Below are 12,700 nucleotides of genomic sequence, written 5' to 3' on the forward strand. Positions count from 1 at the left end.
AAGTACAAAGCTCTACAAGAAATACGACCAAGTTTCATCCAATTGATGAGGTAGGAACATCTGAGACACAGCAGAAGAATTTTATGTAGCCATATATCTGCCACCTTTGACCTTATATACTAGTTCAAAATAAGAATTCAGAGCCTTATTGTTTCTTCCTCCCAATATGCTCCAAAACGGTCACTGGGAGGACATACCACGACTCCCAACTTGTCCCATTCCCATACAGCCATAACCACCATGGACCTAAACATTTCTGGTCTGTTTGAGGAAGAGAAACTCATGATCTCTTGAAGAATGCATGCCTGCATATCCACTGTTAATCAACATTAGAAAATAATATGAAAAATCAATTCCATCGTTTGAGATTGTGCCATCTTCAAGCTGGCAGAGTCTTCCATGACGCTGCCCTTCCCTAACAGTTCCAGCTTTCGGGTGAAACAGTAATGAACATGGTATCAGAGCAGGGGGGTTCAATTGTTCGACTCCTTGGAAGTGCATTGAAAGAGTTTCCCAAATATTTCTTCTCCCTCAGTGCTGCATGAGCTCCACATGCAATGACCATGGAATCTTGGCCTGCACATGCAGGAGTGTTGATGTATACATTACCACTGCCCTTCCCTAACAGTTTGAGCTTTTAGGTGAAACAGTAGTGAACAGGAACCTCTTATAAATTTGAGTAAAAGCAACCATCTGCTTAAGTTCCCAAACATTCCAGTTCATACCAAGTGTAGGAGACCAGAAACAGGTGGACCTTGCATCTGCTAAACACAGCCACATTTGCATGATTGCATCCTTGATAAAGAGATAAAAACGAAAGTAAATTCTATAAGGATAAGTATTTCCGCACAACAAGAATCCTTCCAAGACAGTTTCCTCCCACTTCCCACTTAGGTGTCACTGACGGACTATCTTTGCCCTTTCGCCAGCATGCCTCTTCAAAACGGGGTCAGATAAGTATCATTGCAAGACCCTCCCAATTTTTTAGCCGTTTATATTACTAGATGACTTTCCTCCATAAACTTCATTTTTTTACCCCCAGCTCTCCACCTAATTCATAGAAATCATTTCCTAAGATAAGCCCCAAGCATTGTTTCAATCAACCAAGTGGAATTTCCACTTCCCCCTTCCAATTATTCCAAAGAAAGAACCACGGAATTGAGCAATCTTTTCTGCCACCAAGACACGAAGGGTAGGAAGAGAAAAATAGGAAGCTGGAAACTTGCTAGAGGAGCTTTTGAAAGTGTGATCTTAGATCTCTTAGACAGATAAAACCCTCTCATGACGCTAACGTCTTTTCCATTCTGATGCAGATTAATCACCAACATAGACTTATTTTATTAGGAATAAGCCTAGGTTTGGGTTCCATACATATTGGGCCTTTGATCCAATGTGTTTTGAGTGTAATAGCATAGTTTTTAAGGCGCTGCTAAGGCCTTGGCGCTGATAAGGTCTAGATATGGTAAGGCAGTGCTCCGCCTTATGTGAAGTGGCGCCTTATGGATTTTTTTTTTTAACACATTTTAAAATTACTTGATGAAGATTCCAAATATAGATTTGGTAGGTGTATGGTTTTGTTAACACTTGAGATGTGTGGGATCAGCTTTACTCCACCAAAAATAACCAGAACAAACAAAACAAAAACATGATTCACAAACAGGGTTTGGATTTTGTCAAGGGTTTTAAGAAAGGGCTTTGAGAATTAATCAAGGAACAAGGAAGAACCACTAATCCAAACGACTATTTTGCTCCGGCAGTGGTGAGCTTCATTCTTCTTTGACAGGAGTAGAAATATAGTGGATGACCTTAGGGCTTAGGCACTTATTTTGGCATCACAGAGGTAAGTATAATAAATACTTGTATTTTTTGTCTTCTTTTCTTTATATTTATAATTTTGTTTCATAATTATGTATTTATATTATATGTTAATATGTTATGATGAATGATGATTGATGAAGATGAACTTAGTTTATTCACTTTATTGATTTGTTTTCTTGATGAATATCTTACATTGGTATGAATTTAAACATTTAATATTTATTTAACATATGAGTAATAGGATTCAATTAGGATTTGAGCCAAATAGATTGATTTTATAAAAAAATTACACAGGGACGCTTTAGTCGATAAGACGACATTTTATGCCCGCCTTATCGCTAAGGCGCTCCGAAAGACCCTCAAACGCCTCTGTCACCTTATCGCCTTAAAAATTGTGTAATAGACCACTTTTATGGGTCTAAAAGGGGGGCTCTAAGATTGAGTACGGGATTACTAGTTAGTTTCCCTTTTTCATTAGTTTCCTTTCTAGTTGGGTTTTGATGGGGTTAATTAGTTTCTAATTTCCGTCATTAGTTAGTTTCTAAATTCAGTCAAAAGTTAGTTTCTAATTTCTTATTTCCAAGTTTCTATTTTTAATTTTAGTAACTAGAGGTCTTGTGTTATTTAGTTTCCTATTTCAGTTTTTGGAAACTAAAGGTAGTTTCAATTTCTTGTAATCACCCCATCATTATTATAAATAAAGGAGAGCTCTCATTAGTAGAGCCACAATTTGATGAATGAAAAAAAGCTATGTTGTTGCTCTTCTGAGTTTGCTTTGTGTGTGATCAAAGTGGTGGTCTTGTGTTTGATCAAGGCTGAAGAAATTGGTGTTTGATCCAATTGACTCCTTGCGACGTGAAGTCTAGGAGAGTTTTACGAGTATCTTCTTATTGCTCTTTAATTATTCTCAAGCTTTGTTTTCAAGGATCTGCTACTGCTCATCGGAACAGGTATGTTATTTTTCAAATCTGCCCAGAAAATCCTCTTTTCTGTACAATCGGTTCCTGGAATCTGTAGCAGTTTTAGTCTTTTGTTGGGGCAACAATTTTGATCAAAGCTTCTTCAGCATCCAAGGAGGACTCGACCCAAGTTAGGTCTGGTTCTGACCAGCCGATTGGAAGTTCTATAAAATCTCTGTTTTTTTCGTCTTCTATTGATCTGTTTTGGACAGAATTGAAATCGATTGATCTGGGATGATTTCTGCTGTGATTTTCGGATTATGAATCCTTAATTACCAATTGTTTGATACTGTTTTGAACTGTTACCAGTCCTTGATTTATCTCTGTCCATCTGGTACTGTTCAGCCCTAGATATTACTGGTCTTTCTGAAATCGATAGCTGCTGTTTGCTTTGTTTCTGTGGGTCTGATTTAATTTGGTTTATTCTAGTGGAAATCTGGTTGTTCTTTGGTTTATAAGATCTTGTAGTCTTGGGTCTGGTTTGGTTGTCAATTCCAGTCCTACATTACATTCTCTAAGGAAGAATTCATGGGTACGTATGCACGTGCAAATCTCACAGATACGCCTCCAAGGGAAAAACAATGGCTTCAAAGTGAAAAAGTAATGAACTCCAATATTCACAATATTGGGGAAGAATGCCCCACATCCTCAATGAATTAGGAGACTAAGGTGAAAGCACATATCTAGTACCTCCAACAATTATTAGTTGGCTTGCATAATTATCTGTTTTAATTTGTATATAGAGAACCGTATAAACTCTTTATAGGACCAAAATACTGCCAAGACTTATCTAGTTTGAACCTACAACCAAGAATCAAGCAATACTCTGAAAACAAGCCTGTCCACATTGACCCACAATCATCACTGACCATGGTAGGTGGATCAACTTCCCAGTCTTGACAGGGTCAGATAGGTATAGCAATAGTATCCATCCAACAGACAACCAATCAACTTCCCAGTCATTTGAACAATCTTCACTCACGTGGAGTGAACCACTCATTCTTTGAATTGGGTTAACTGCCATCAGTTTGACCAGCCAGGCCCAGGCAAATCTAGCACACTGAAATCCAAATCTCAAAAGTATACTACAACCAAAAAAAAACCCTATCCAACATAAAGGCCCATTGGTTGTGTTCAGTACAGTATCTAAGCCATTAGTAGAGTCTTGAGGAAAGACACGCATAGTCTAGGTCTTTCTCTAGTATGACCTCGAATAGAGCTGATTGGGGGGCTAGGATCCATATAGCCAATCCCATTCATGTGGGTTCTACTGAGTTATAAATAAAGAAGGGCACCATACTAAGGCCCACGATTTTTTGTTTTAAAAAAAAGAGTCTCATTGCTGCCGCTGGCTTCAATGGAGTTCCTTGTGTTGATCAAGGATTAGGGATTGGTGTTTGATCCGATCGACACTGTGCGGTGAGATCGACACTCTGCGGCGAGAAGCCCAAGTGGATCTTATTCTTTTTTGATTATATTATTGCTGCTGTTATTGTTCTGCATCTCAGGTAAGAGAACTAATCTAGTGTTAATTTCAGACATGAGTTTTTCCAGAATTCTCGAAGTATCGACCACCCCTACTGGACTATCTAGCCATCGGATTGACTGCCCCTTTGGATCGAGTGTTCCCCTTGCTGGGAGGGAGGTTCGATCCTGATACCATACTCATCAGACCAGGGCATTGTCTGGTCCGGTTAATTTTCTGATTCTGGTCAATTGTGTTTCTGTCCAGAATTGAACTCTGGTTTGGTATGTTCTGTCACTGTGGTGTTACTACTGAGTGTGGTCTATTTTAATACCCTATTTTCTGCTACTGATTAGTCCTATAGTTTGTGTGATATCTGATTACTGAAACTCTAAGTTCTGAGTTGAAATTTCTGCTTTACAAAGGGCTGTTCGATTCCTATTTCTGGATTGTTGTGTATTGTCTATTTTTTGGGTGATTAGTGGTTGTTCTTTTGACTAAAAGTTCCTGCAGTTGGGTTTAGTTTGAGTTTTCAAACTTAGTCCTACATTACTTTGACGTTAGCACCAAACTTGTTTGCTTAGTCATCGTTCAGTCTGTGATTCCCCTAGGAACAAGCTTATTGTTGTCTCTTGGGGCCTCCTAACCTCCATTCTCCCCCCCCCCAAAAAAAATGATGTTCCCCCCCTTTTTTTTTTCTTTTGGGCTAATGGCCTCTTGTTGTAGGTTTTTTTCCTTGTTTTGTCTCCCTCCCCTTTGGAGGTTTGCCCCTATTCGGCTCTTCCCTACTTTGTATTTGTTTTCTTTATTCTAGCAATGGATTTGGAGCTACCATTGCCAAGGCACTTCTAGAGTTATGTCACTTAAAATTGTTTACGGCTGATTGATTGCTCCCACTTATGTGAGATAGGAAATGATGCTTATTAATGTAGGAGTAGATTACAAGTAACTAACTCCGCAGTTTATAACCTCAAACAATACAAATAGGAGTAAGAAACAAAGAAATAATACCATCAAATAAATCCCCAAGGATACAATACCCATATACGAGCAAAACCAGCCCAAAACCTAACCCGATAGGAGAGAGACAGACCTGTTATAGAGCTGGAGAGAGAGAGGTGGGCCAGGGCTGTAGCAGTCCGATTGAGTTGCACTCTTGGCGGCGTAGATAGTCCCTAGGGAGGATACAAAAACCCCCAAAGTTGAGAGGATTCTGACGGCTGGTTGTGAAGTTACAAGCTTTCTCGGTTTTCTGACCTAGGAGAGAAAACTGAGAAAAACCTTCAAGAACAGTAGCTGAATGCTTCCAACAGTGACTAGGTAAGGATCGTGGGACCCTTATGAGGCCTGGAATACGCTGATTAAAGACCTGACTGAACATAGTACAGAAGGGAGAAAGAGAGGAGATTGATCTCTCTCCTACTCCCACTAGGATTGCTGATCGGTTCTGATTTCTGTAGACTTTTATCAGAATCTGAATTATACCTCTTGAATGTTACAGCAAATAAAATAAAAAAAAGAGGAATAAAACAGATGGTGGGTTGAGAAGGGTGAAAGAGAATAACAGAAGTGGCTATCTCAGCCTGGGCTTCTGACCCACAGCTATCTTAGATGCTCTAAGCATTTAGTTGCACACTTTCTTTCATTCAAAATCTGTCCAATAATGGTACATATGCCTCTCTATTTATAGAGGGGAAGTTTACAATCATACTAATACTAGGAGCTAGTTTCCTAATAGGACTAGACACTCTTACTACAACTAGGAATTCAAAATAGGACTAGGACTTGGACTTGACTTTATGACTCCAACATGAAATAGGACTAACTAACTAATAGTCCATATAGGACTTTACAACCAACTAATGGTCTAATGGGTCTTTATTGAATTAAATAGCAACTAATTAAACTAATGAATAAAATCCCGTTTTCCTACCTTCTACCCATATTTTAGGCCTATTAAAGTGGTCCATTTCAAAGAAAACCCATGGGATCAAAGGCCCAACACATACATAACACAACCCAAGGCTTATTTGCAATAAAATAAGCCTAAGTGACTTATCTACATCACTTATGGTTCAGCTTCCTGTTGCTTAGAAAGTTTCATTCTCTTTCCTTTCCTCCTTCCCTCCCACCCTCTCTCTTTCTCTCTCTTGCTCCATGAATTCGCCGTCACACATTATAGGAATGGGTTGTCTTGTTTTAATACGCTTATTGCATGTTAGAAATTTTCCTTCTCTTCATCTCCTCTTTCTCTCTATCTCTTCCCCTCCTCCTCCCCATAAATTTATCTTCACTCCTCCTGTCTTTGCTGGAATGTTACAGAAGATGTTGACCATTTTTTTTCTTGCCCTTTCTCCACCACTTTTTGGAAGAAGGTTCTTAGTTGTTGCTGGCCTGCGAGAAGAAGAATGCTCCCTCTTAGTAGAGAATATTTGGGTTGATATGACTTATGTTGGTTCTTCCATTTGTGACATTAGTGGAAAGCTCGCCTTCTGTGCTACCAGCAACCATATCTGGATGGAGAGGAACCTTCATAGATGGACCTTCAACTCTCATTCATTTGACAAGGTTTGGAATGCCATCCATTTTGTCGTCTCCTCTAAGATTACTTCTCAGCACTCTCGCCCTGTCAGAAATACCCCAAGGAACAAGCTTATTGTTATATCATAGGGCCTCCCCTCTACCATTCTTTTCCCCCTCCCTCTCCCCTTAGTTCTCCTAGGCCCTTTTTGGTTTGTTGCCTTTGTGCATAGTTTTGTCCCCCCTGGGCATGTTGGGCTTGTTCCTTCTAGATTTCCCCCCCCCCTATTTTCATCCCCTAGTATAGTCTTTCTTCTCTTGGTAATGAATTCATTTATTCATCCAAAAAAAAAGATCTAATCAATTTTGATATAGTAACCCTTGCTACATTCAACAAATCAAACAAGTAGATGGAGAGAAACTTAAAGTCATTGATTCGTGACTCGGAATTGCAACCCAATTGTCCAATCCAATAACAACATTCTTAATCTATATATTACTACTAGCAAGCAACGGGTTCAAGACAGGACAGAATAAATGTTACCTATTTTGGTAAATAAATTTAAAAAATGTTATTATGGCAAATACATATAATAAATGTTATCTAGTGATGGCATTGCCTCCAGTCCTTTTGTTAAATCCCTTTCATTCCCTCTCTTAATATATTACCTTCCATGCTGATCATAAATAAATGAAATAATACAAGAATAAAATTTATCCTAACAAAAAATAACAAATCAATAACAAGTATGCAGTTGAATAGATTGTAGCATAGTCATTAGTTCCATTTGGTAGAGATCAGATTAGCTGCACCAACAAGCACACAATTACAAGAAAATTTATGAAACATCATACGGGAAAACTTCGTTTCTCAACAAATAAACTTAAAAACAAAGATTAAAGGAAGTTCCATGCCTCCACAACGAAAGAGCAAATATAATTAAAAGAAGATTACAGAAATCATTAGTTCAAGATGAAACACATGTTTAAGATACGGATCAAACAGAAAAAAGTGATGGGAGTTAATATATCATCGCTAAGGTATATGGAACTCGCCTTTAGTCCAAAAAAGGCTTTCAGCACCATCAAACGTAAAATACTAAACTGGATACAGTTCCCAGTTGCAGCTCGCTCCTAGGTGCAACCCATTATCAGATACTGATGAATAACAAATTGTTGTTGATGTTATGCACTTAGACTTCATATTACTGTTCACCGCAAAACTGCTGATCAAAGACTCCAGCCACCATAGTTACTCAACATTCCCCATTCGGGAGAGCTTATATATAGCATTTTCTCTGATTAGTGCAGACTTAGCAATTTGAACTTCAAGAGTACAGAACTCGCTTAATCAACATTAGCCTCAAACATCCAGAGCTTCACTCTGACAGAAATCCATGGTCAAATTCAGTAATCTTCATGATAACAAAAGTCACTCCATTCAGTAGCTACCAGCCCTACCCCCGTATACAAGATGAGGTAAACCACCAGAAAAAGCATAGACCCTGGATTAAAGCACCAATAGTGTCCAACAGCCAGCCATAATCAAAGCTGCACCAGCAACAATTCATACACCAAGGTTTCAATTAATCGTGTATCAATGTTCCATTTGTTGACCTCAAATTATTCTTTTCAAAATACAAATGTATCCATCCCAAAATCTAGCCAGACAGCCATTACCCTACCCAGCAAGCATCAGCCCATACCAAAGGATGTATTACATGAAATTCTGTCAACTATTTAATGGAAGTGCTCTCAAATCTCCTTCCAAGAACATTTCCGCAGTCTTCTTCAAAACATAGCCACCCTAACGAAATGTACGCAAGAAGATATTTTTTATGGAGGAAAATTATAAACCTTTATTTTTTATTCAGCATCCATAAAAAAACCAGAGGCATACAACTAGACTCCCATCTTCACATCAAACCATTCAAGAATTCGTGTCTCAATTGATAAAACCTCCCATCCTTAAAAACTGAGTCTGCTCACAAGTCACAACAAATCAAACAACAGTCCACAATTGAAACATGTCCAACAAGCCAGCTCATGGTGAATACAGAGCAACAGATCAGAACCAAGGCTGCATCGTCATGTACCCACTTGCTGAGAGAGAAATTACCGAGGAGGACCAAGTATTATTCAGAGCATTATGCAACTGCTAGTAGAAAAGTACTCAAGAACAGCAAGCATTCATTATCGCGGTTCAAACATTCTTAGTGCAACAACAATAAACCCAGACTGGAATTTCTTCTTGCTATAGACATCCCACATCAACCACCAGCATGAGTGCTATGTAAGCACATGCTCGGATGATTATTGACAGAGATCAAACCGCAAAATTAACACATAACAAAACTAAATACAATACTTACATGCTATCAAGATCAATGAACTCCTCTTTCACCAACATTGCTGCAAGCCGATAAAACCCAAAAGGCACAGGACTATTCACTTCCATCCGCTGATAAGATTGAAATTTAAACCCCAGCACTTGAGAAGCATGGGACTGTAAGGCAGGAAATTAATGAGGAAACGGCTGAATTTCTCAAGAACATAACACAGACATTAGAATGTTATTCAAATTGTAACAGCATATACCTCCCTACCTTAGGAAATATAGGTATCAGGTCTAAGAATATATTGTTATTGGGCTGAAGTTCATAACACTCCAAAACCTGATGCATCACAAAAATAAAATATCACAGCCAAAACATGAGAATTTAGCTAACAGTGATTTTTTTTGTTTGCTAAATGTTTCACAATTACTACCATTTTCTATAACAAAAATTAAATCTTTTAATAAGACCACCAAAAATTTTAGAAGAACAGAAAAAGAAAACAAAAACCACTTACAATATCAAAGACACGATTTGGGTCCAGATCAAAGTGCCCAATTAATGACTGAAAAAGTTACATTAAAAAAAATATATATAAGTGACTGCTGCAATGGATTAGAATAGTCATTACAAAATCAGATTGCTAAAAGATAAAACAATGAGGTCAGACCTTAATTATGCTTATAGTTGCAGCCGACACATTATGAGTTGAAGCTTCAGAACCACTTTGACAGAGAAGTGTGACCTACAAAGTTCACTGACAGTGAATAGCGGGAAGGAAAGCTGATGATCTCTTCAAACAATAAAAAGCTAGAAAGTATATTACTAGGAAAACTCAGTCACGTTCTTGTAGCCTAGTATCTAAGGATTCAGTGAGTCACTTCTTGAATTTGGAAGTAGAAAAGTGAACGGCCTAGTCATTGAAAACTCAACATATACTTGCATAATAAGAAATTTAAAAAAAAAAATCCAAAATATAACCATACCAGTTTGGCATAACCCTCACTCTCTTCCCGGAGAAGGTTAAATTTTGTTTGCTGATATAGAAGGCGAGTGTTTACTCTCACCTGCAATATACAAAAATGGAAAAAAATATATATATATATATATATATATATAGAACAGGAATTACATACATGTAGACCAAGTTATTGTGTATAATCTGTCACAAGAATCAGGTGCATGTGCATTTTCTAGGAGATATGACTGTCAGCACGTAGGATTCTGACCATTATCTATGAGCACTAACATGTTTCTCCATGCCTATTTGTCAAAACACAAAGTAAAAAATAATAACAGCACCTTCGGACTTCAAAGTAGACTTTAATGCTTCTTTTAGTATCTATTTTCAAACACTAATGGGAGTATAGTGTGTTTCCTCACACTTCAAAATATGATCAATTTCTTTTTTGCGGTAAACAGTGATCCCATGTGTTACTCATAGGGGGATAGTGGATACACAATAGTTTGATACACCAAAAGCTAATGAACCATATCTACTACTAGTACATTAGGAAACTCGAGAACCCAAAACAGCATGCATAAATATTAGCATACCCAAGTGATCTTTGTGACACCCAAGATATGGCAAGTGTATCGGACCTGCCTCAGAGATTGTTGAGGGGTCCCCATCAAGAGACGGCTAAATACCAGGGGGTTTGAAAGATTGGTGATGGTGTGCAAACTTTAGTGCCACATCGCCTAAGGGGAGGTTTCTATGCAAGTTGATAACGTCTAGTCTCCTTAATGGCACAATGCATTTTAAAGCCTTGAGGTCCATGGCCAAAGTGGACAATATTGTGCCAATGTTAACAGGGCTGGGGGCCTGGGGCGTTACAATCTTTGCGTTAAATCTGACCATAGTACATGTACTTCATATTATCAGTCTGTGTTGGCCAACAATATGAGCTATACCAATCGTTACTTATGAGCTGTACCAGCAAATTTAATATGTTCAGGTTCAAATAATTCTAATATGCTTACCTCTTTCGCCTTTAAATCTTGAGCCTTTATCTTGATCATTTCAGCCTCCCACAGGAATTCTTCCTACAATATTGTAAGAGACAAAAATAAAAACTACAAAAGGGAAATAAATTCATGCCGTATTAACCAAGAGAAATAGTAGAACAATTGTCTAAGAAAAACTAAACCCACCTCACATCGCTCCTGGAAAAGCCGCAAAGGAACAAAGGCAGACTCCACTAGCCATTTCGCCTAAAGTAGTTTAAAATAAAATAAAAAAATAAGAACCATATCAGAGGTAGAAAACAAACAAAAAACTTACATCACAATGTAGAATTGAACTTGTAAGTATAACCAATTTAAAAGACAGTAGATTAAAAAAAATATAAAATAAATAAGAACCGAGGAGCACAAAGGAAGCCCCTCCAAGGACTCATCCCACTCATTTAGCACCTTCTACAGAAAAACGATGACCAGGTACCATCCCAAAACAAGAAAGGATGACTCTTGGGTTTATGTTTGCCCAAGAGAACCATTCTCTTACCTAAGAAATAAAGTAATAAACCATACTATTAAAGTCAACAGAAAAAAAAAAAAAAAAAAAAAAAAAGGACAGAAAGAAAGAAAAAAAAAATTCTAATACAACCATATATAAATGACACAGTTGGGATGCCTTAGGCTGATTCCTACCCAAACTCAACCAAAAGCACTTGGATTTTGAACTAGAAAAACACAAAATACAAAACATCCCCACATGGAAAGACTGAAGGACTCACTTCTCCTGATGGGGACATCAAGACGTACAGCCGAAGGAAGAAGAAGAAGACCCAACCTTCTTTGTGGTTGGAGGATTAGAAGGAGGAAGAAGAAGAAAGAAGAAAAAAAAAAAGAAAAGGAAGGCTCGATCCAGCCTTCCCAGCGCTGGATCGAGTCCTCTCCTTCCTTTCTTTTCCAAGATTGTGTGGCTTCCACCAAATCTGATATGTTAGTAGTTTTATTTCCTAGAATTTTGCTAAGATTGTGTGGCCCCCAGCAAATCTGATATGTTCGTAGTTTTATTTCGTAGGATTTTGTTTATTTGAGTCTTTAAGTCAATTAGGAAACTAAGTAAATATCCTATTGATTTCTTTTTAGAAAGTTTCTTTGTTTATGAAATAGCATTCCTAGAATATTCTTTTCTTTTTAGTAATTAGTCTCTTATTTATGTAAGGCCATTGGCCATGGTTCCAAATTAATGAATGAATGAAGATTATTGAAGGCAAAACAGCCCCCAAACCCCCCCTAAGAATTCTCTCGCTGCTCTCTCCCTCTTCTCATCTCTCACTCTCGGTCTCCCTCTGTTTCTCGCCTCCTCTCTCTCTCACGGCTCTCTCTCTCATTCTCCTTCTCCCTTTTTCATCCTTCATCCCTCTCTTTTCTGTGTTCTGTCTTTCCTGTTGCTACTGCCCTATTGCAGAAATTGTTCACCATCATTAGAGATTGTCTCCATCGAGGAAAACCCCAACTGGGTTGCTGCTGGAACTTCTCCAACAATCGGGACTGCTGTTCTTCATCAAATAGGTTGGACTGCAACTCTTTATTTTGGAGGACTTCGATTTCTTCTTTTCTCCTCAGACTAGGACAGCAACAAGGTAAATAAT

General features: G+C 38.1%; 1 protein-coding gene across 3 annotated transcripts in view; it reads right to left on the reverse strand.

Annotated features, from left to right (window-relative positions):
* The window catches only part of LOC122079964 (THO complex subunit 2-like), a 55,407-nt gene that overhangs the window by 28,093 nt on the left and 14,614 nt on the right, over positions 1-12,700 (reverse strand). For all 3 annotated transcript variants that reach the window (XM_042646795.1, XM_042646786.1, XM_042646780.1), the window contains exons 4-10: positions 11,253-11,312; positions 11,082-11,144; positions 10,085-10,165; positions 9,769-9,843; positions 9,616-9,663; positions 9,369-9,437; positions 9,135-9,268 (exon numbers count right to left, since the gene is read on the reverse strand). In XM_042646795.1, coding sequence (XP_042502729.1) covers positions 9,135-9,268; positions 9,369-9,437; positions 9,616-9,663; positions 9,769-9,843; positions 10,085-10,165; positions 11,082-11,144; positions 11,253-11,312 — 530 coding nt within the window. The remainder of the gene's footprint in view (positions 1-9,134; positions 9,269-9,368; positions 9,438-9,615; positions 9,664-9,768; positions 9,844-10,084; positions 10,166-11,081; positions 11,145-11,252; positions 11,313-12,700) is intronic.

Source organism: Macadamia integrifolia, chromosome 1, assembly GCF_013358625.1.
Source record: "Macadamia integrifolia cultivar HAES 741 chromosome 1, SCU_Mint_v3, whole genome shotgun sequence".
NCBI classification, from domain to species: Eukaryota; Viridiplantae; Streptophyta; class Magnoliopsida; order Proteales; family Proteaceae; genus Macadamia; species Macadamia integrifolia.